General features: G+C 47.6%; 1 protein-coding gene across 1 annotated transcript in view; it reads right to left on the bottom strand.

The window, feature by feature from the left end:
• Positions 1–371: 371 nt before the first annotated feature.
• polr2a (RNA polymerase II subunit A) overlaps positions 372–22,543 on the bottom strand; it is a 50,690-nt gene continuing 28,518 nt past the window's right edge. Inside the window, exons 16-29 of the mRNA XM_073049023.1 lie at positions 20,071–20,254; positions 19,075–19,246; positions 17,801–17,906; positions 13,143–13,348; positions 11,580–11,804; positions 9,279–9,525; positions 8,496–8,596; positions 8,056–8,163; positions 6,396–6,578; positions 5,041–5,244; positions 3,703–3,889; positions 3,306–3,419; positions 2,529–2,678; positions 372–2,357 (exon numbers count right to left, since the gene is read on the bottom strand). Of these exons, the coding sequence (XP_072905124.1) occupies positions 1,243–2,357; positions 2,529–2,678; positions 3,306–3,419; positions 3,703–3,889; positions 5,041–5,244; positions 6,396–6,578; positions 8,056–8,163; positions 8,496–8,596; positions 9,279–9,525; positions 11,580–11,804; positions 13,143–13,348; positions 17,801–17,906; positions 19,075–19,246; positions 20,071–20,254 (3,302 nt within the window). The 3' untranslated portion in view covers positions 372–1,242. The remainder of the gene's footprint in view (positions 2,358–2,528; positions 2,679–3,305; positions 3,420–3,702; positions 3,890–5,040; positions 5,245–6,395; positions 6,579–8,055; positions 8,164–8,495; positions 8,597–9,278; positions 9,526–11,579; positions 11,805–13,142; positions 13,349–17,800; positions 17,907–19,074; positions 19,247–20,070; positions 20,255–22,543) is intronic.

Below are 22,543 nucleotides of genomic sequence, written 5' to 3'. Positions count from 1 at the left end.
CATTTTGGCACCAACATAGCATGTTCACATGTTCGGCAGAACAATACAATGCACAAAATAATACCAGCAAAACAAGCTTTGTCACACTGACACACACACACACATCCTTCCACCACAGGATAAGCAGCCTTCTTCAGCCTCAAGTGGACAGCGGACATCTGTATCTCCTGCTGCATTGCAATTGTGAGGTTTAACTGCTGTTTGTCATATATTGTCCTGCTGCTGCTAAAAGCTAATTTTTATGGTATGGGTTGAATACGAATGTCCCCGTGACCAAGTGTTTTGAACATTAATGACACTATAAACCACGGAATGACAAATGACATTTCAGAAAGAACATTTTGTAGAAAATAGGAACAGCAGACCAGAACTCCACAAAAATTAGTAAAACTTTTATTGTTAAGCACTTTTTCAACATTTCCAAAGAGAAAACCAGAAAAAGACTAGTAAATGATCTGTACACAAACTAGCAGCTGATTGGTGCTGCTTATTAAATCACTTTCTTAGCCCCCAGCCACCCTCCCACCCAACTTTGTACAGCTGAAGTCACAGGATTTACAGTTTGATGGTTAAGAAAAACCAACTCACCCCTCCCTCACATTATCCTCAGAAAAACCAAAAGGACCCACCTCTAGCTACACTGCAGAGGTGTGGAAGGGAGGGACTTCTTCCAGCCATCATCTGAGCTACTGTACCCACCATCTCCCATGAGCAGCTTCTTTCCAGATAGAATGAAGTCTCTCATAGCTGATGTCCTTAAAGCTCAAATCACATTGTATAAATAAATCAGTTCGGCTTGACAGACAAAGCCAGCCTGTTGCCCTTGGGGTACCAGGAAGGCCCACAAACAAGTTCAGTAGAGTCATTTCCAAAAAAATGAAATTCACACATCCTGGTGCATTAAAGCAGGAAAAAGAAAAAAGGTTGGCCGAAACCTTCAATTAAAACCCATTAATGCACCCGCAATTGAAAAAGGTCCAAAAAATATACATATTCAAATTGTACAGTTTGAATTTCCATTCATCCCAAATCTTCTTGGTTGTTAAAAATCCTTCCAGAAATTAATTGTTCCTCCATCTCTATCCCGCAACGTCAGTATAAAAGAGGAGTTCACGTCCAAGAAGACGTGTGCCGAGGAGAGGAGCCTGGCATGGTCCGTGTACACATGGCAGAGGGCATGGCTTGATGGCACGGTGAACGGACTGTGGCTCTTGCTGGCTCACTCTCCCCTCCCTCGCTCCTTTAGTTCTCCTCGTCGCTGTCCTCTGGACTGATGGCAGGGCTGGTGAGGCTGTATGTGGGGGAGGTGGGGCTGTAACCAGGGGAGGTGGGCGAGTAGGTGGAGCCCTTGGGGCTGGTGGGTGAGTAGGTGGGAGAAGTGGGCGAGTACTTTGGGGAAGTGGGCGAGTAGGTGGGTGAGGTGGGCGAGTACTTTGGGGAGGTGGGGGTGTACACGGGGGAGGTAGGTGAGTAGGTAGGGCTGGTGGGTGAATACTTGGGGGTTGTGGGCGAGTATGTGGGAGAGGTGGGAGAGTATTTTGGGGAGGTGGGTGAGTACTTGGGACTAGTAGGGCTGTACTTGGGAGAGGTGGGGGTGTACTCTGGAGAGCTAGGGCTGTAGGAGGGACTGGTGGGAGAGTACTTGGGACTGGTCGGGGAGTAGCTTGGGCTGCTGGGGCTGTAGCTGGGAGAGCTGGGTGTGTATGTGGGGGACTGGGGTGTGTAGCGAGGGCTGGAAGGAGAGTAGCTGGGTGAGGTGGGGCTGTAACTGGGTGATGTGGGGCTGTAGCTTGGTGAGGTGGGGCTGTAATTGGGAGAGGTAGGAGTGTAGCTGGGTGAGGTGGGGCTGTAACTTGGAGAAGTGGGGCTGTAGTTGGGCGAGGTGGGAGTGTAGTTGGGCGAGGTGGGAGAATAGCTTGGGCTTGTCGGGGAGTAAGAGGGTGATGTGGGCGAATAGGAGGGTGACGTAGGAGAATAGGAGGGCGATGTAGGAGAATAGGAAGGAGAAGTGGGTGAGTAGCTGGGTGAGGTGGGTGAGTAGCTGGGCGAGGTGGGAGAGTAGCTTGGTGAGGTAGGAGAGTAGGAAGGTGATGTTGGAGAGTAAGAAGGCGAGGTGGGAGAGTAGGAGGGGCTGGTGGGGCTGTAACTGGGAGAGGTGGGGCTGTAACTGGGGCTGGTGGGAGAGTAGGAGGGTGAGGTAGGGGAGTAGTTTGGACTGGTGGGAGAGTAGGAGGGTGAGGTGGGGGAGTAGGAGGGGGACGTTGGCGAGTAGCTGGGGCTCTGCGGGGTGTATCCGCCTGGAGACCTTGGCTCATAGGCAGGAGAGGTTGGCGAGTAGCTGGGGGACATTGCCCCTCCTGGTGGGAAGGAGTAAAAAAAATTATAAACAAGAGATTCTGCAGATGCTGTAAATTCAGAGTAACACACACACACACAGGAGCAACTCAAGTCGGGCAGCATCTATGGAAGGGAATAAGCAGTCAACATTCAGAGGAGAGCCCTATGGGTGGTCTGTGCTTGGTACTGACCTGGTGATGGGATGTAGGGACTGGAGGGCCCGGGGGACCCCGGTGATCCAGGGGTTGGGGACCAGGCTGGAGAGTATCCCGGACTGAATCCGCTGGCATCGGAAGCTGCACTGGGAGAGAAGCCAGCAGCTCCCGGAGTCATCCCACTGCCTGAAACACAAAAAACACAAATCACATGATCACAGTGCAAGCAGAGGGCCAGCACACTCAGTTTGTGTAACAGTGTCAACCATGCACGCAGGGAATTAATGTTACATTCATTTCCAGAGGGCCAGAATATAAATGTGATTCCAAGGCTTTCTAAGGATTGGTCAGGCTGTATTGGAAGCAGTTTAGGGCCCCTCATCTAAGAATGAGCTGGTCCAAAGGAGGATTATGCAAATGATCCTAGGAATGAAAGGGTTAACACATGAGGGTTTGCTGGCTCTGGGCCTGTACTCATTAGAGTTTAGAAGAAGGGGTGGGGGGGGGATCTCACTGAAATCTATCGAATATCCAAAGGCCTCAATAGAACAGATGTGGGAGGACGTTCCCTTTAGTGTCAAGTCAAGGACCCGAGGACACAGGTTCAGAATGCAAGGACATTCCCTTGGAACAGAAAAGGAGTTTCTTTAGCCAGAGGGTAGCGAATCTGTGGAATTGTTGCCACAGACTATTGTGAATGCAAACTCACTGGATGTATTAAAGGGGAGGTTAACAGGCTCTTGATTAGTAAGAGCAAAGGTTACAGGGTGAAGGTAAGAGAGTTTGCCTGCTTACCATGGTCTTAACACTCACCCACACTCGGTGACCAGGCTCCATACGCAGGAGTGGCTCCCTGGTTCCACGGAGTCATGGCTGGAGACATTCCTCCCATTGGGCTGGGAGCAGAGCCAAAGAACATCCCAGTGGCTGGGAAAACAAAATTAAAGATTAGCTTTATATATCATAACATTGTATCGACAGCAACAGTTCAGGAATGCAATGCAAGCTGTGCAATTGAGGCCAGAGCCCATTGTTGTGTTAAGATCTTGGATATTAATATTTCATAAATTCATAATATTTATGAAATGCTCTTGGTTCATCACACTGGCACCATCACACAGCTCTCCAATCTCCCCTCCTCTCCTTTCCACCCCCACCCCTCACATGCTCTCTCCTCCAGTGCCTGCTCCGGACAGTTCACAGTACTCACGTCCTCCAATTCCCAGCCCGCCGATGTTGGTGGGGATCTCCATGCCGTACTTGCACTTCTCGGCGTCTAGCAGTAAGTCGAAGGCACCGGTGCCCGCAGGAGCCAGCTGCCCTAGCATGATGTTCTCAGACACCCCTTTCATGGGGTCCATCTCACCATGGGCCGAAGCCTCCATCAGGACATCCACCTGAGGGCAGACACAGGCCGACCAGGGTTACTGGAGTGGGTGGATCATAAACATTTATGAAGACACACTAGTCTTGAGTACAGGAAGTGGGAATGTTCCTGAGTGAAAGTGAAAGGTTGAATAAGTTAGGACTTCATTCCCTGGAACACAAGAGAAGGAAGGGAGGTTTGATAGAGGGGTAGTGTAAGTGCCAGCAGGGTTTTCTTACTGAGGTTGGGTGAGACTAGAACCAGGGGTCATGGGTTTAATGGTAAACAGTGAAATACTTAGGGAGAGCCTTTGCTCAGAGGGTGGTAAGTGTGGGACGAGATGTCAGTGGATGTGGATTTGATTGCAGCATGTAAGACTAGCCTGGATTCGAACACAGGTGGGCTACAGTCCAGATACAGACTTCTGTGCTGTAGTGCTCTATGACCCACCCACTCTCAACCACCAAAAAGCTTCCATTGTAAACACAGATGCAGAAAGAGATGCTGGTAGAACTCAGCAAGTTAGGTAGTATCTAAGATGGGGAATTAAACAGCTTCAGGCTGAGACCAGAGTCTCTCTTATTTTAATTCAATCCTGATGAAGGGTCTCAGCCCAAAAACGTCAACTGTACCCTTTTTCCATAGGGACTGCCTTCGTGTGTTGCTTGGATTTCCAACATCTGCAGATTTTCTCTTGTTTGTGATTGGTCTTCCAGTGTTTTTGATACAAGTTGCTTCAGCACAATGCGCTCCTGCTAATGATTGGGTCACCTGAAAATGAGGTGGTCAAAGGAACACTGCCCCAAGGCCCATCCTACCCGCTGCAACACTCCTGCTCATTAGAACCACAGAGCCCCCTTCACCTTCCTCCAGTGGCAAGGTGGTGCTGCCTCACTCCACCCGCAAGAGTCGTCCCTCTCTCACCCTATTTCAAAGCTAAGGCAGCCCTCCCTTGATACTGCAATAGAAAACTGCAGAGTCCTGGGAGCTCCCAGTACTCCCCACTAAGCCACGGAACACGGTGGTCACTCTGCAGATCCCCATGGAAGGCCTGGTTCTTTACCCTGGGAGGTGGTGCTAACAAGGGCCTGTTACTGAGCAGACTACTCCCACCACATGCCAAGACCCTGAGGGGAATCTGATTTCTGGGACAGACCCTGCCAAACAGGACTCTGACATTACCGTTTCCTCGAAGGAGCACTTCATGAGCGGCCCTGTGTCTTGGCGGTTCACTCCGTGCCGGGTGATGGCCATCAAGTGTCCACGGCATGTCATAGTGTCACACAGCAGGGACAAGTGGCGGTAGTTGACGTAGGAACCATCGAAGGAGATGACATGGTACAGTTCCCGTTCCAAGGCTTTCCGTACAGCCTCGATGCCCAGGACCTGGAACAGACGCAGACAGGTGAACAAAGATTGATAAATATCCTTTAAATCATCACCCAGTGGCAGTTCAGAGACTACAATGCAATGCCCGAACTGGGATTGAACAACTTGTTTATCTAGCAGTATTACTTCCTTTGCTGAATTTCTTTAGCCTGCATGTCCCCACTGACCCACACATTTTTACAGATGCATTGCAGACAACACCCTGTCTGTGTACCCCACAGCTTGGTACAGCAACTGCTCTGCTGTGACAAGAAGAAACTGTAAAGAGTTGTGGACACAGCTCAGCACATCACAGGAACCAGCCTCCTCTTCATAGACTGTCTGCACTTCTCATTGTCTCAGTAAAGCAGACAGCATAATCAAAGACCCCACTTACCCCAGACATTCTCTCTTCCGCTCCCATCAGGCAGAAGGGACAGAAGACAAAAAGCACATACCACCAGGCTCGAGGACAGCTTCTATCCCTCTATCAAACTTTTGAACAGATCTCTTGTACAATAAGATGGAGTTTTCACCTCACAATCTACCTCATTGTGATCCTGCACTTTCTCTGTAGCTGTTACACTGAGTCTGCATTCTGTTGTTGTTTTACCTTGTTCTACCTCAGTGCACTGTGTAATGATCTGTTCTGTGTGAAGTGTGCAGGACAAGCTTTTCACTGTATCTTGGTGACAATACATCACGATTTAAAAGAGACAAGTTTAATTTGTCACATGTACAATAAAAGTGAAATGTGTCGTTTACATCAACTATCAACATTGCATGCCCACAATTCATAACTCATACGTCTTAGGAAGTGGGAGGAAATGCACACGGTCTCGGGGAGAACGGACAAACTCCTTTCAGACTGCACTGGGAAGTGAACCCCAATATTGCAGCTGAAGCTGTAAAGTGTAATGCTAACTGCTACACTAGCATGCTGGCCCAGCACTGTTATCAGAGAGTATCCCGGGATTGCAGAAAGGACTGAAGGACAGTGCTGCCTAAATCAACTAGCAGAGCACCACAGTCCAAATGGCCTGCTCCTACATGTGGTCATCACAGCCACAATCAGCTGTGCAGCAGCAGTGCAGTGCAATTTAGAATAGACAGCAACCCTCCCCCAAACACCAACCCATCAGAACGGGCAGCAGAAACCAAACATTTACCGTGAAGATCTCCACAATATCATTGGAGGTGGTGCGGACAGGGTCCACATCCTTCTCACTCAGCACCCGCATCAGGCTGACGCCATCTGTCTCCAAAATCCACTCCTGCAGAGCTTTGAACTCCCCCTCCTCTGTAATGATGATCTTCTTCTTGTTATCAGTCTGGGGAAGGTGCATGTAAACCTGGAGCACAGAGAAAGTATTAATGCACCACACTGAGGCACATTCATATTTATCACGTCCATTCAGACGGTGAAATGTGGAGCACTTGCAGAATGGAGAGGCATGTGCATTGAAATACAGTGAAATGTGCTGTTTTTAACAACGACTGACACTACCCAACATGGTGCTGGGGGCAGCTCACATTCTGGTGCACATAATGTTCAGCAGAACAGAAAGACAACAGCAAAAGTAGCCCCTTTCTCGCTCTCTGTCCCGCACACACACACACAAACCTAGGACAGGTCTCCAGTCCTTGGGCCAGACTCTGATTCCAGGGCATTTAGCTTGGATTAAGGCCTGTTGGCCCACTAGGTCTATATGGACCTCTCACACGCCCTTTACAGAGTCAGTCACACTCGATTCTGGAGCACCCACAGAAGCTGCTCAAGCCAAGTTGCTCCAAGTACCTTTCACACTGACCTCATTTTTGTTCTCCCTCTTGCTCCTATCCACCAGGGGAACTTACCACAGGCATGTAACGCATTGATTTGTGTGAGATGTGGGAGGAATGGGAGAATACGGGGAGTGGAGCAGCAGGGAGGTGTCTACATGCGAGCAGTGGAGGTCAGGTCTCTGGAGCCACGGACCCACAGTACTACTTGGTGAGGATCCCTCCAGCCCAATGACACCCGTGACCAATTAACCTACTAACCCATACGCCTTTGGCACGTGGGAGGAAGCCCACGGCACCCAGAGAGAACCCACGTAGACATGGGAAGAATGTGCAGATTCCTTATAAGCAGTGGCTGGAATCGAACCTGGGCTGCTGACACTTTTATATGTAGCATTACGCTAATTCAGACAGATGAGCATTTAGACCAGGGTGGGCTTCACTGAATTACCGATAGGGAAGAGACCACAGGAAATAACAAAACTGAAGTTCAAGGGGAGAGCAGAGATATGGAGCTGTCAGAGAGAGCAGCAGAGATGGTTCTACCTTAAGCACAAGTGTAAAGATAAGGAGGGATGAGGAGAGCCTGCATAAAATAGATCGCCAATAACCAGTCCAGTGCTGCAACATTGGACTCTTGACCCTGAAAGATCAAAGTACCAGATGGCCCCAGAGGATGATTTTCTTGCAGGCATTCACAGTGGAACAAGAAATACAATCAATGAAAAGCTACAAAGACTGACAATCAATGTGCAAAAGACAAATGGTAGATAGATGAATGGTAAAAACATGAATTGGAGTGTCCTTGAAAGTGAGACCATATGTTGTTCAATCAATTCAGGGCTGAGGGTGGTTTACTGAGGTTCAGGACAGGTACTGGAAAACTGAGAGAGGAACAGACAGGGGCTGGCAACTATCCAAGCTGCTGGGACAGTGGTCAAGGAAAGACCCCCCATTCTGAAGTAGAGAGTTTGCCTGAGCAGAGTCCGATTTCATGTCTCATGTCAGATCATTGGGGAAGATGAATGAATCCCACTAGGCACTCACCTTACTGATCTGCTCAATCCCCTGTAGTGTCATGTCTGTCAGCATGTTGGACTCAATGCACCGCAGGAAGACGTCATCGTCCATCTTGTCCACCACCTCCTCTTCTTGCTGCAAGGAAAAGTACATCAGCGAAAGCCTGACTAAGGAACCACAGTGGGCAGCGTGTACATTCAACATTCTGCAGGTAGCTCATGGTCACCTCGTCTGTCAGGCAGCACAGTTGAACATCACCAACGCTTCACAGTCCCATCACACACTCCTGGGGTCAGAGAGTGAAACTCCCTCTACACTGTTCCATCACACACTCCTGGGGTCAGACACAATGAATCTCCCTCCACACTGTCCCAATATATATTTGCAGTGTCAGAAGCTCTGAGCCGATCCACCACTTCCCTAGAGTGAGCCAGAAAATTGGCTCAGTGCCACAGCTCATGTCTCACCTCCTGGAACTTATTCTCGTCGCTGTTCATGATACGAATTCGCAACACCAGTTTCTCTGCGTTGTCATCGTTAAAAATGCAGTTTAAGTCATCACCGAAACCTGTTGAGTACAGAGAGTCACAGATTTTTCTTTCCATAAACACTGTAAAGTGCCAAACAGACTAACCTTGACAGTAGCCACACCAATTAAAGGCATTTGCATTATTCCAGGAGTGGATCCTGTTTACATTGAAGGATCTAGCTGTAAACCTAACTTGGCATTTCCAGTCTGCATCTCTGCAGAATTGGGAGAGGAGACAACGGTCAGTCAGGAAGCCTGGAGAGAAACCTGGAGATGGCGGACAGGAGATTGCAACACAAATTGCTAGGGTTACCATCAAAAGCACAGAGCTCCTCCAAGAAGCTGGAGAGAGGGTATGCTGTGCTGGTGGGCATGGGAACAAGAACAAGGGAGAGGGTGAAGGCAGGAACCCTGCACCGCGCATGACTGACTCAAAAAGCGCAGCAAGGATTGGAAAGACCAAAGGCGACATGGTAATACTTTATAGTACTAGGCAACCGGATTCAATTCCCACTTCAGTCCGCAAGGAGTTTGTACATTCACCCTGTGACCGTGTGGGTTTCCTCTGATGCTCCGGTTTACAGGCTATTCCATAGATGTGTTGGTTAGGGTTAGTAAGTCGTGGACGCTGGAAGTTGGCTGTCCCCTGCACAACCTGGGACTGTGTTGGGCATAATATGTTTCAATGTACAGTACATGTGAAAAATAAAGTTAATCTCACCAGCATTGATTTTCTCAGCGATCTGCTCCATGGTCAGCTTCCGGTCTGTCATATGCTTCCGGTCCAGCTCGATGCGCAGGAGCCAGGGGGAGATGCGCGTCACATCGAAGTCTGGCATCTCATAGTAGACGTTGACCCACTCCTGGTCCTCAGACACCACTGTGTTCTGGGGATCTGGGTCGTAATAGATGGCTGTGTTGGCAGTTACTTTCCTCAGCGTGGTGTGTTCCAGGCGACAAAGGATGTCCTGCAAGACCAACACTTATCAGCACAGAGGGTACCCTGTCTGGCAGTGTGGGGATGGGGTAGGATGCTGGAGTCCACTACCCCACCCCACCCTGGGTGGGATAGTGATTCACCCACACCTCAGGCTCTTCCAAAGGGGGTATCTGCTCAAGTACAATGCTGTCAATATGCACAGCAAGCGCCCATAAGCTGCAATACCAGAAAAGCAATTACTTAGGGGCAGCACCAGTAACCCAGTAACAATTCCTGCTGCTGTCTGTACATCCATGCAAACATACAAAAAAGTATGACAGCATGCGTCTTCCTCCCAATGCTCCAGTTTCCTCCCATACACGTTAGTAGATTAATTAGACCCTCGTTGGGCCAGATGGGTCTGTTGCAGTGCTAGCTCCCTAAAAAAGGTCATCTGATCATGACTTGGGTGGGGATAGCACTGGGGAAAACTGCCTTGATCACCCTTTGAATGGTGGAATCTGTCACACCTACTGTTGAGGCTGTGGGAAGGCAAGGGTTAAGACAATGTCCAGGCAAGGATATTTTACAGACAGCATGCAGTCAACCCAAGGAAAGGTCTTTGAAAAGTATAGCAACATCTGACTCCATCCTTTTTTTCCCTCCTGTTGAAGGGTCTTGGCTCAAAATGTCAACTGTACTTTTTTCCATAAATGCTGTCTGGCCTGCTGAGTTCCTCCAGCATTTTGTGTGGCTTGGATTTCCAGCATCTGCAGACTTTCTCATTTGTGTTTGAAAAGCATAGCTTCACAACACAGGGGACCGGAGCCGTTCAGCATATCGAGACAAGGTAAGGACGCAAACCAAAGTGATACTAAAGGACAGTTATTTCACTAATCCTTTAACGTGGAGATCCTATGGGCTATTAGTGTGATTAGAGACTGAATATGCAAATAAGGAATTTGAACATATATAAGATTACCAATTGGACAATTTCTGTATAAAACTGACATTTTGTTCAGGCTTAAGAGCAGTTTGGTGATGGGGTCAGGCTGTTCTCCTTGTGCACTACTAAATAAAGTATGAGGAAGGAGTCCAGTTAATTGCGACGACATTCCCTGATGAAGTAGTAGTTTCAGTCTGTCTCGAGCCATGCAGCACACCCCCAGCACACTGGTGCCTCACACAGGCAAACCTTCCCCAACCCTGGAGGCTTTAATTAACCATGTACAGCCGATTGAAACTGCTGCATCTCATTCAACATGATCTTGACTCAACCCTTGCCTCACGCACTCCACCTAATCCTGTACCTACAGCACAGAGAACATGGTCTGCAATGCTGTACTGACCTTTTTAATCTACTCCAACTTCTCCTTCCTACACTACCCTCCATGTGCCTATCTAAGAGTTTCTTAAATGTCCCTTATCTATCAACACCTCTGGCAGCACCACTGTGTAAAAAAAAAAGCTCTGATTTCCTCCCAGTACTCGCCAAAGTTATGCTCCTTGTATTAGCCTTTTCTGCCCTGGGGAAAAAGTCTGGCAGTTCATTATCAGAATCAAGCTTAATATCACTGGCACATACATCATCTTGTACACCCCCAGTCACCTCTCATTCTCCTTCACTCCAAAGAGAGAAGCCCTAGCTCACTCAGCCTATCTTTATAAGCAATGCTCTCTAATCCAGGCAGCATCCTGGGAAATATCCTCTACATCATCCTTAAAGCTTCCACATCCTTCCTACAATGAGGCAACCAGAACTGAACACAATACTCCAAGTGAGGTTCAACCAGGGTTTTACAGAGCTGCAACATTACTTCACGGTTCTTGAGCTCAATCCCTCAACTAATGAAGCCCAACATGCCTAATGCCTTCTTAACCACCCATTTAACTTGTAAGGCACCTTTGAGGGATCTATGGACTTGGACCCCAATATTCCTGTTCTCCACACTGAGAATTCTGCCATTGACCCTGTATTCACCCTCCTGCTTTTCCACTGAGTGTCCACATTGAGCTGGTCTCCACGGGCTGCTGGGGAAAACATTACCAAAGGTTCACAACACCGAAGAGTTTTCTCCTCCCTAACCCCACTGCGTCACATACCTTGGCACGCTCAGCGTCCCTGGCAGACTGTCCCAGCAGGAAGACAGTAAGTGAGGGCGTCTTGGGCTTCTTTGAAATGTTGATCAGCTCCTTCAGACGTGGAACACCCAGGGTGACGTTCTTGGCTGACACACCGGCATAGTGGAAGGTGTTCAAGGTCATCTGAGTGGCAGGCTCTCCCAGTGACTGGGCAGCTAGAGCACCCACCATCTCCCCAGGGTGGGCCTGGAGGGCAGTGAGAGAAACATTAGAATTCTACATGCATAAACCCTGCGATTGCCAGTCAAGGACAGTGATTCACTGCAAACGATCCTACACAAACCAGAGCCACACAGCATTGGCCCATACCTCAATCATGTTCCTGCCCCAACCAATCCACCAGCCCTTACATGTGGGCTTTTACAAGTACCAGTGAGGTATTTCACCAATGGAACACAGGTAATGGAAAATCCAGTTCATGGGGAAGACGGAGACAGACAGCAAAGGCAAGAGAGAACACGTCTGCAGTTATCTGTCCCCATAACCCTTTCAGAAACAGACATGCCCTACTTCCCCCAGGGAGAACATCTTCAGGCTTTAGAACAGCACGGTGGAAGTTATTGATACAAAATGGACTATGTTGTATATTAGAGGCATTGGTGTAGGAGGAGGAGAAAGGAGTAACAGGCTGGCCACCAAATTGACTCTGGTGGGTCTGACAGAATGAAATTAAGCAGAGGGAAGTGCAAGGAATTCAGTCACTGAAGGCTACACAAACAGACTGGGTGGAATACAAACTTGTGCTGAGTATTCCAACACATTACTGAGCAGACATGATTTATGGATGAACTTTTGAGGTGTTCTGGTGATTAAAGTGTTCAAGACAGAGGAGGAGACCAAAGGGGGCGATGGGGGAGGAAGAGGAATGCAGGGGAGAGTGGAACCAGAATAAGGAATCCACAGCCGCGAGACTGAAACCCAGCTGGTGCATGGCATTTTTCTGACAGGAGGGCAGTAGGAACCTTGAAATCCCTCCTTCTCAAAAAAAACCAATGCAACTTGGGCCTAAACATTTGTGAGTGACCCTCCAACTGGTGCATTTAAAGCCAGAAGAGGAGCAGAATTAGTTAATTTGGCTCATCGAGTCTGCTCCACTGTTTAATCATGGCTGATTTATTATCCCTCTCACCCCACTCTCCTTCCTTCTCCCACAACCTTACTAATCACAAACTTCCACTTTAAATATAACCAATGACCGCCACAGTTGTTGGTGGCAATGAATACCAAATACACTACCCACTGGCTAAAGACATTCTTCCTCATCTGTTCTAAAGGCACACTCTTATTCTGAGGCCGTGCCTTCTGGTCCTAAACTCTCCTGCTATTGGGAACATTTCTGATGTATGAAAGAACAGAAAAATAAACCACAGCTTGGGCACGTGGAGGTAGGATACATTAGAGCTGGCATGGGCTGCTCTCACTTTCTGCTGAGGTGGGAACAAGTGGAGAGGAGATCTGACCACACAATCATCCCTTACTCTGAAGCACAGGAAGAAAGATGCCAGGGACAGGCAAGGTACTTACAATGGACTGGTTGAACTTGGCCTCTATTTCCCCCAGCAGCCACTCGAAGGCCTCGCTGGTGAGGCGGAACTCCTCAGTCATGCGGCGGCTGCAGAGGGTGGAGCGCAGGTGGATGTTGAAGAGCAGTGTTGCATTTTCCTGGGCCTGCCGGCTGAGGGGGTCATCACCATTAACAATGATCAGCTTCTTACTCAGCTCCTTCACCCCTGGGGAGACAAAGAGCAGCTTCTGGTATGGTGCAGCACAGCTAAGAACACAAGTAGGAGTAGGAGTCAGCCATCTGGGCTGTTGAGCCTGCTCCACTGGTCAATAAGATCATGGTTGATCTGGCTCCATCTTCCTGCCTTTTTGCAGAACCCTTAATTCCCCTGTAATACAAAGATCTACAAACTCTGCCTTAAATACATTTAATAAGGTTAGCAGAGAATTCCAGATTCACTACCCTGGGAAAACAGTTTATCTTCATCTCCAAACTAAATCTACTCCCCTGAATCTTGAGGCTATGTCCCCTAGTTCTGGTCTTACCTACCAGTGAAACAACTTTCCTGCCTCATCAGTTCCTTTCAGTAAATTCATTATAAAGTACATATACATCACCACACACACAAACCCAAGATTCATTTTCTTGTGAACATTCACAGTAAATACACAAAACACAACGTGCAAAAGACAAATTGTGCAAATACAAAAAAAAAATAATAAATAAGCAATAAAGAACATGCAATGAGGAGTCAATAGGTTATGGGAACAGTTCAGTGATGGGGCGAGTGAATTAGAGTGAAGTTATCCCCTCTCGTTCAAGAGCCTGACGACTGAGGGGTAGTAACTGTTGACAAACCAGGTGGTGAGTCCCAAGGCTCCTGTACCACCTTCCTGATGGTAGCAGTCAGAACAGTGTGTGTCCTGTGTGGTGGAGATCCCTGATTGATGCTCTTTTCCTGTGACAGCACTTTGTGTAGATGTGGTCAATGGTGGGGAGGGCTTTACCTGTGATGGACTGGGCTGTATCCACTACTTTTTTTGTAGGATTTTTCTTTCAAGGGCATTGGTGGACCCATATTAGGCTGTGAAGCAACCAGTCAGTATACTCTCAGATATACATCTACACAAGCTGTCATCTAAAACTCTGACGTGCTAAGTCTTCACAAACTTCTAAGTAGAGGTGCTGCTGTGCTTTCTTCATAATGGCACTTGTGTGCTGGGCCCAGGACAGATCCTCAGGAATGGAATTTAAAATTGCTGACCCTGTCCGCCTCAGATTCTTGATGAGAACTGTTTTCCTCCTCTTGACATCAATAATCAGCTTGTTGACCAGGAGTGAGAGGTTGTTATGGCACCACTCAGCCAGATCTTCCACCTCCCTCCTATATGCTGATTCATCACTACCTTTGATTTGACAACTTGAGTGGTGTTGTTAAACAAATTTGAATATGGCACTAGAGTTGTGCTAAGCATAAAGTGACAAAGCAGGGGACTAAGGTGGTTCCTGTGCTGATGGAGATTGTCAAGATATTGCCAATACAAACTGACAAGGGCCTACAAGTGAGGAAATCTAGAATCCACAAGGTATTGAGGCCACACTTATCAACTAGTTTTGAGGGGATGATAGTACAGAATGCCAATCTTTGCTGTCTAGATGTTCCAGAGTTGAGTGAACGGCCAATGAAGTGGCATCTGCTGTTGACCTGTTGCAACTGAAGACAAACTCAAGGGACCCAAGTTGCTTCTCGGGAGTTGATATCACCAACCTCTCAAAGCAATTCGTTACAGTGGATGTGAGTGCAACTGGACAACAGTCATTAAAACAGGCTACCACTTTCTTCGTTGGCACTGGTATAATTGAAGCCTGCTTTGAAGCAGGTGGGTACCTCAGACTGCCAAAGAGAGGTTAAAGATATCGGTGAACACGCCTGCCAGTTGATCAGCATAGATATTTAATACTCAGCCAGTCACCATGCCTAGGCTGGATGCTTTCCGTGGGTTCACCAGCATGAAGGATGCTTTCACCTTGACCTCAGAGGCTGAAATCAGATTCATCAGGGGTTGTTGGAGTTTGTAAAGGTGCCTCCATGCTTTGACTGACAAAGTGAGCATAAAGGCATTGATTTCATCTGGGAGCGAAACCTTGTTGTCACATATGTTCCTTGGTTCACTCTGTAGGTGGTGATAACATTCAAGCCCTGAAACAGCAGTCAAGCATCCTTCAGTCTTTCAAGTTTGTTCTAGAATTGCCACATTGCATGTGAGATGGCTTTCTGGAGATCCATCAGGACTTTGCATTTGGTCACCAGATCTGAATGCCACTGACCTGACCCTCAGCAGATTGCACATCTCATGGTTGAGCTGGATCTTGTTAAGACTGAATGATATTGCAGGGAACACTTGTCGCCAACTGTTCTTTATTAAGTCCGTGATTGGTTCAAATCTTCTGATGAGTCCTTGAACATGACCCAGTCCATCGACTCGTAGCAATCCCGTAGCTACTCCTCTACCTCCTGTGACCACCTCTCTGGTGCCCTCATCTCTGGAGCCTTGCTCTTTAGCCTGTTTGTATGCAGGTAGGAGCAAGACAGCCAGTGATCAGACTTCCCAAAATGCAGACTAGGCACAAGAACAGGAATAACATTTCCTCTCATTCTTCTGAATTCCAGTGAGTATTGTCCCAGGCAACTTAATCTCTTTTCATAGGTTAACACCCTGACCTCCAGAATTAACCTGGTGAACTACTTTTGCATTACCTCCAAAGCCAGTACATTTTTCCTTAAGGAAGGCAGATCTGCACACAGTACACCAGGTCCAACTTCACCAATACCTTGTAGTCATTACCTTGCAGGATAATCTCTTCGTTTAAATTAATTCTGTCTAGCAACAAAAGGCACCATTCCATTTGCCTTCTCGATAACCTGTTGCACCTGCAAACCGATCTTTTGCGATTCATGCATAAGCACGAGATGTTCTGCACAAGAGTATGCTGTAATCTTTCATTTAAATAATCTAATCTTCTGTTTTTCCTTACAAAATGAATGATCTTGCATTTACCAATGTTGTGCCCTTGCCCACTCAGTCTATCTATATCCCTCTGCAAGCTTCCGTATCCTCGGCAGAGTTTGTTTTTTCGTTAAATTTAGGGTGTACCCTTCCCCGCGCTGGCCAAAACCTGGGCTACTTCCCATCGCCTGCAAGTCATGACTTATTCAGGTATTTGATAAGTGGGAGAGAGAAACAGGATAGGAGGAACCAATCTGTGACAAGATAAAGCAACTAATGTACTGGGATAGTGAGGTCAACCCAAAATATACAGCTGGTTCCTTGCCACAGATGCTAGATGCTAGGTAAGTTCTTCCAGCATCTGCAGTTTTATTTATTTTATAAAGAGAAAAGCTCTGGGTTGTCACCCTACAGGCAGCGAGCTCCATACGATTAGAAGCTCCAATCGTACCACGTCAGATAATCTTTGCCCCCAGTGACCCAATGTCAGGGTAAGTCCACATTGGTTACCCTGTGATGTCTGGGATAATTTTTCTCCATTGTAATTACTGGTTAAATCTCCCACCAGCCAGCTTAATTCCAAGGGAAGCCATGCCCACTCCTGCCCTATCCTCTGCATTGTCACTCACACTGTTATGAGCCCTGCAGTACGTTGACCAGAACTCAAGTGTGGTTGCGTGTATTCCTGTGGCTGAGTTCCGAGTCTTGGCTAATAAAGAGTCAACATCCATAAACTCGGACCCAAACTTTGAACAGAGAGACTGTGAAGGTTAATGCCCTGAGGTCAATAAACAGAGCTGTTCTGCAGAGGCCGCTCTGAGCTACTGTTCTTTGTGATTTTTATAAATGACTTGGATGCAGAAGTGGCAAATTGGCAGATGATTTTTGATCTTGTGGATAGTGAAGGTTGTTGTAGGTTACAATGAGACATTGTCAGGAGGCAGAGCTGGGCTGAGAAGTAGCAGAAGGAGTTCAATCAGAAAAGTGTGAAGTGATTCACTTTGAAAGTTTGAATTTCAAGACAGAATACAGGGCTAATGGCAGGATTCTTAGCAGTGTGAAGAGGGATCTTGGGTCCATGTCCATAGATCCCTCAAAAATGCCACACAAGTAGATAGTGCTGTTGGGAAGGCATATGGTGTGTTGGCTTTCATTTGTTAGAGGATTGAGTTCAAGAGCCACGAGGTAATGTTGCAGCTCTATAAAATGCTGGTTAGACCACATTTGGAATATTGTGTTCAGTTCTGGTCACCTCATTATAGGAAGGATGTAAAAGCTTTACAGAGGGTGCTGATGAGATTTAACAGGATGCTACCTGGATTAGAGAGTGCATCCTACGAGGACAGGCTGAGTGAACTAGGACTTTTCTCTTTGTAAAGGAAGGAGGATGAGAGGTGATTTGATAAATGAGTGCCAGATGATTAGTGGGATAAATAGAATGGATAGCCAGATTTCATCTTCCTGCCCCACCCCACCCCCCAGGGAGGCTGTGGCTAATATGAAGGAGATAATTTTAAGGTGGTTGAAGTATGGGGAAGGTCAGCACAACATTATGGGGCAAAGGGCCTTGACTGTTATACTGTTTTGCATTCTATTAAAGGTGTGGGGGAATGTGAAGCCCAGAGTACAGGTGGGGCGTGAGTAGTTCCTGTCACTCAGCCAGAACTTACCTTCAATCACACGGATGGGGTGCAGGTCGGTTGCCGTTCTTGTGTTGATGTGGAAGATTTTCTGCGCATTCCAGATCATCCGCAGCAGGTTGCAGGGAAGAACCACCTGAAGGCCAGAGGGAGGAGAGGTCAACATCAAATCTCACAGTAAACGCTGAAGGCCAGAGGGAGGAGAGGTCAACATCAAATCTCACAGTAAATGCTGCAGGGCAGAGGGAGGAGAGGTCAACATCAAATCTCACACTAAACGCTGCAGGGCAGAGGGAGGAGAGGTCAACGGCAAATCTCACAGTAAACGCTGCAGGGCAGAGGGAGGAGAGGTCAACGACAAATCTCACAGTAAACGCTGCAGGGCAGAGGGAGGAGAGGTCAACGGCAAATCTCACAGTAAACGCTGCAGGGCAGAGGGAGGAGAGGTCAATGGCAAATCTCACAGTAAACGCTGCAGGGCAGAGGGAGGAGAGGTCAACGACAAATCTCACAGTAAACGCTGCAGGTCATGAATAGTACACATTTTGGGCTGGAAGGAAGAGGACAGATACCAGAAGTGGGTGGGGGAAGAGCACAAGCTGGCAGGTGACAGGTGAATCCAGGTGAGCAGGAAGGTGGGGTGAGGAGCAAGAAGAAAATGATACGAGAAGCTGGGAAGTGAAAAGTGAGAGGAAGAGGGCTGAAGGACAAGTCTGATAGGAGAGGACAGTAAAGACCATGGAATAAAGGGGAGGTAGGGCAGCAGACGTACAAGGGAAAACAGGGTAGGCAGGGTGGTTTACTGGAAGTTAGAGAACTCAATGTTCAATGCCATCAGGTTTGAGACTCCCCAGACTGAATTCGAGGTGTTGCTTCTTCAATCTGCCTCAACATAGCAGTAGAAGAGATTCTGGACAGACAGGTCAGTGTAGGAATAAGAAAGTGGAATTTTAATGCTGATCATAGGGAGATCCCATCTATTAGAGTGGACGGAGTAGTCCTCCAATCTGTAATGGATCTCACCGATAGAGGCTGCATCAGGAGAGCCGGATGCAATGAACGATCCCGATGGCTTTTCATATGAATGAAATACTGCCTTGTTTCAGATGCCTATGGCCCTGTAGCTCAAGCTTCCGCTGTCTGAGCAAGCCACACTTCCAGTGCAGCTCAGGACAAGATGCACTGAAACAAGATGTTTATCATCTCATCAGGATGGTCTGCATTTCACTGTATGTAATACTTTGAGATTCCAGGAGAATGCAGTGGAACCACACACAGCCTAGTGGAACTGTTAACCATCCTACCTTGCTGTCTCCAGTGGGGAAGACTGCTCTCAGAACTTCCCTGTCTTCCTTCATCTTCTCAAACTCCACCTCCAGCTCATTCTGAATGGCAGCATTGCTGAGGATCTCCTTGACAATGTCCTCCTGCAGGGTCCTGCGCAGACTTCGCTCATTAGTGTACTCCAGCTTGAACCTGTCAGAGAACAAGATGGTGAGAGGCCAAGTGCTTTTGCCCAGTGTCCTCAGAGACTTGGCATGGAAGAGGCTGCACACAGACTCAGACTGGTTTGGTTTTAACTCTTCAGCCTCCCTCAGGATCCCCAGCACTTTTTATCAAGTGCAGATTTCTTGTTGATACCTGGTCTTCAGTGTCAGGCATTCCAACAACTTTACTCTCAACCCTTTGTTCCAAAATCTACTACTGCTGCCACAAATTTCACAACTGATGTCTGTAATAATAAACAGGATTCTGATTCTACTACAGGAGAAGTAGCAGTAAGATTGAAACAGTACAGATAAAAATTACAAGGATGTTGCCTGGACTTGAGAACCTAAGTTTAGGTAAAGGTTGAATGCATTAGGACTTTATTCCATAGAGTGTAGGAAAATGAGGGGAGATTTGATAGAGGTATACAAAATTATGACGGTATAGATAAGGTAGATGCATATTGGTTTTAGCCTCTGAGATTGGGTGAGACTAGAACTAGATGTCATAGGTTAAGGGTGAAAGGTGAAATGTTTAATGAGTATACTTGAGGGGAACCTGAGGGTGAATTTCTTTAGAGAGCGGTGATTGTAGAATGAGCTGCCAGGAGAAGTGGTGGACATGGGTTTGGTTTCAACATGTAGATAAAGTGTGGATAAGTAAATGGAAGGGAGGGGTACGTAAGGCTGTGATCCAGGTGCATGTGAATGGGACGAGGCAGAAGATCAGGCTGGCATGGACTAGATGGGCTGAAGGGCCTGTTTCTCTGCTGTAGTTTTCTTTGATTCCAAGAAAGAAATGAATTTGCTTACTTCTTCTCAAAGGCTTTGTTGGATGGCTTCACTGATGCCAGGTTCTGGAATTCCACATTCTCTCCTGCCAGCCCATCCTCGCCGTACCGCAGCTGGATCACCTGATTAATAGAGTTCCGCACGGTTGCATCGTACTTCACCATCACAGACTCCATGGACTTGATCAGACGTCTCTGGATGTAACCTGGTGAGGAGGTGGAAACCCACGGTCAACACTTCCATCTGGAAACTGGCAGCTGAACTCCAGGCTGTGGTATCAGCTGTGAGAGGGAATGTTGTGTGACCCTGTACCACAATAGGCCAATTGGCATGCCATGACTGCGCCAACCTTATGTTAATCTAAACTCAATGCCGGAGAAACTCAGGTCAGACAGCATTTATGGAGGGGAATAGGAGACGACAAGAAGAATCTCGGCACAAAATATTCCCCTCCAAAGGTGCCGCCCGACCTGCTGAACTCCTCCCGCATTTTGTGTTGCTCAAGATTTCCAGCCCCTGCAGAAACTCTCGTGTCAATATAAACTCATTATTTGCACATGGCCCTATCTTCCATTTCCTGCCTGTCCAAATGCCTCTTAAACATGTGCTCCACCACCTCCCCGGATCGATCTGTTAAAAAAAACTTCTGCACACCCCCTTCAAGCTTTCCCCATCATCTTAAGCCTTTAGTATTTAAGATTTCTACCCTGAAAAACACCGACTATTCTATAAATACATCTTGAATTTCATAAATCTCAAGAAATGCAGCTATGATCTATGCAAGGTCATCAAGGCAGCAAAACGATACAGGGACAAGATGCAGACACAACTCTCCACCAACAACACCTGCAGCTTATGGCAAGGCCTGCACACCATCACAGAGTAGACTTCAAAGTGAAGTGCAGTGGTGCTGCCAACATCACTACCTCTCTCCCAGATCAGCTAAATCTGTTTTAAAAAAAAAAAAATATGCTTGGTTCAATGTCGCCAACACTGAGCCCCTGAGGAGAGCTGCTGATGTGACCTGCAGCCTGGTCATCTCTGAGGCTGAAGTTCGCATGTGTTTCCAACAAGTAGACAGTCACATGGCTGTGGGACCAGACGGCATCCCAGGCTGGGTACTCAGGATGTGCGCAGCACAAATGGCAGGTGTGTTTACCAACATTTTTAATCTCTCCCTCTCCCAGTGGAGAGTGCCCTCCTGCTTCAATACATCCACCGTTATTCCTGTACCTAAAAAGACCAAGATAACATGTCTGAACAACTGGCCTCCTGTCACACTAAGCAGATGCTTTGAGGGCCAGGTCAAGGACTATATCTGCAGCGTGCTGCCACCAACACTGGACTCTCTACAATTCACCTGACACAACCAATTGACAGATGACGCAATAGCCATTGCTCTACACACCGACCTTGCACATCTGGAGAAGAGGGATGCTTATGTGAGAAGCTGTTCTTGTACTACAGTTCAGCATTCAACACCATAATTTCCTCCAGGCTTGACAAGAAGCTCAGAGACCTCAGCCTGACCCTGCCTTATGCAGCTGGATCCTGGACTTACTGTCAGATCACTGCTAGGTGGGAAGAGTGGGCTCCCTCACCTCTGCCCCTCAACACAGGTACCACTCAGGGCTGTGCCCCAAGCACCCTCCTTTACTCTCTGTATATCCATGTCTGTGTCGCCACCCACAGTTCCAATCTGCTAATAAAATTTGCAGACGATACTACATTTATTGGTCTTATAACAAGACAGCCTACAGAGAAGTCATTACCCTGACAGGGGTGTCAAGAAAACAACCTCTCCCTCAACATTGCAAAAACAAAGGAGCTGGTTGTGGATTACAGGAGGAATGGAGACAGACTAGCCCCTATTGACATCAATGAATCTGGGGTTGAGAGGGTGAACAGCAAGTTTCTTGGCATAAACATCACTGAGGATCTCAAAAGGTCTGTACACACCGGCTGTGTGGTGAAAAAAGCACAACAGGGCCTCTTTCACCTCAGACAGCTGAAGTTGTTTGATATGGGCCCCCAAATCCTGAGGACTTTCTACAGGGGCACAATTGAGAGCATCCTGACTGGTATAGAACACAGAATAGTACAGCACATTACAGGCCCTTCAGCCCACAATGTTGTGCTGACCCTCAAACCCTGCCTCCCATATAACCCCCCACCTTAAATTCCTCCATATACCTGTCTAGTAGTCTCTTAAACTTCACTAGTGTATCTGCCTCCACCACTGACTCAGGCAGTGCATTCCACGCACCAACCACTGAGTAAAAAACCTTCCTCTAATATCCCCCTTGAATTCCTCTCCCCTTACCTTAAAGCCATGTCCTCTTGTACTGTGCAGTGGTGCCCTGGGGAAGAGGCGCTGGCTGTCCACTCTGTCTATTCCTCTTAATTTCTTGTACACCTCTATCATGTCTCCTCTCATCCTCCTCCTCCTCCTCTCCAAAGAGAGAAGCCCTAGCTCCCTTAATCTCTGATCATA

This window comes from Hemitrygon akajei, chromosome 6 (genome assembly GCF_048418815.1).
Source record: "Hemitrygon akajei chromosome 6, sHemAka1.3, whole genome shotgun sequence".
NCBI lineage: Eukaryota > Metazoa > Chordata > Chondrichthyes > Myliobatiformes > Dasyatidae > Hemitrygon > Hemitrygon akajei.
The sequence above is the reverse complement of the archived record's forward strand: the minus strand, read 5'-3'. Positions and strand labels throughout refer to the sequence as shown.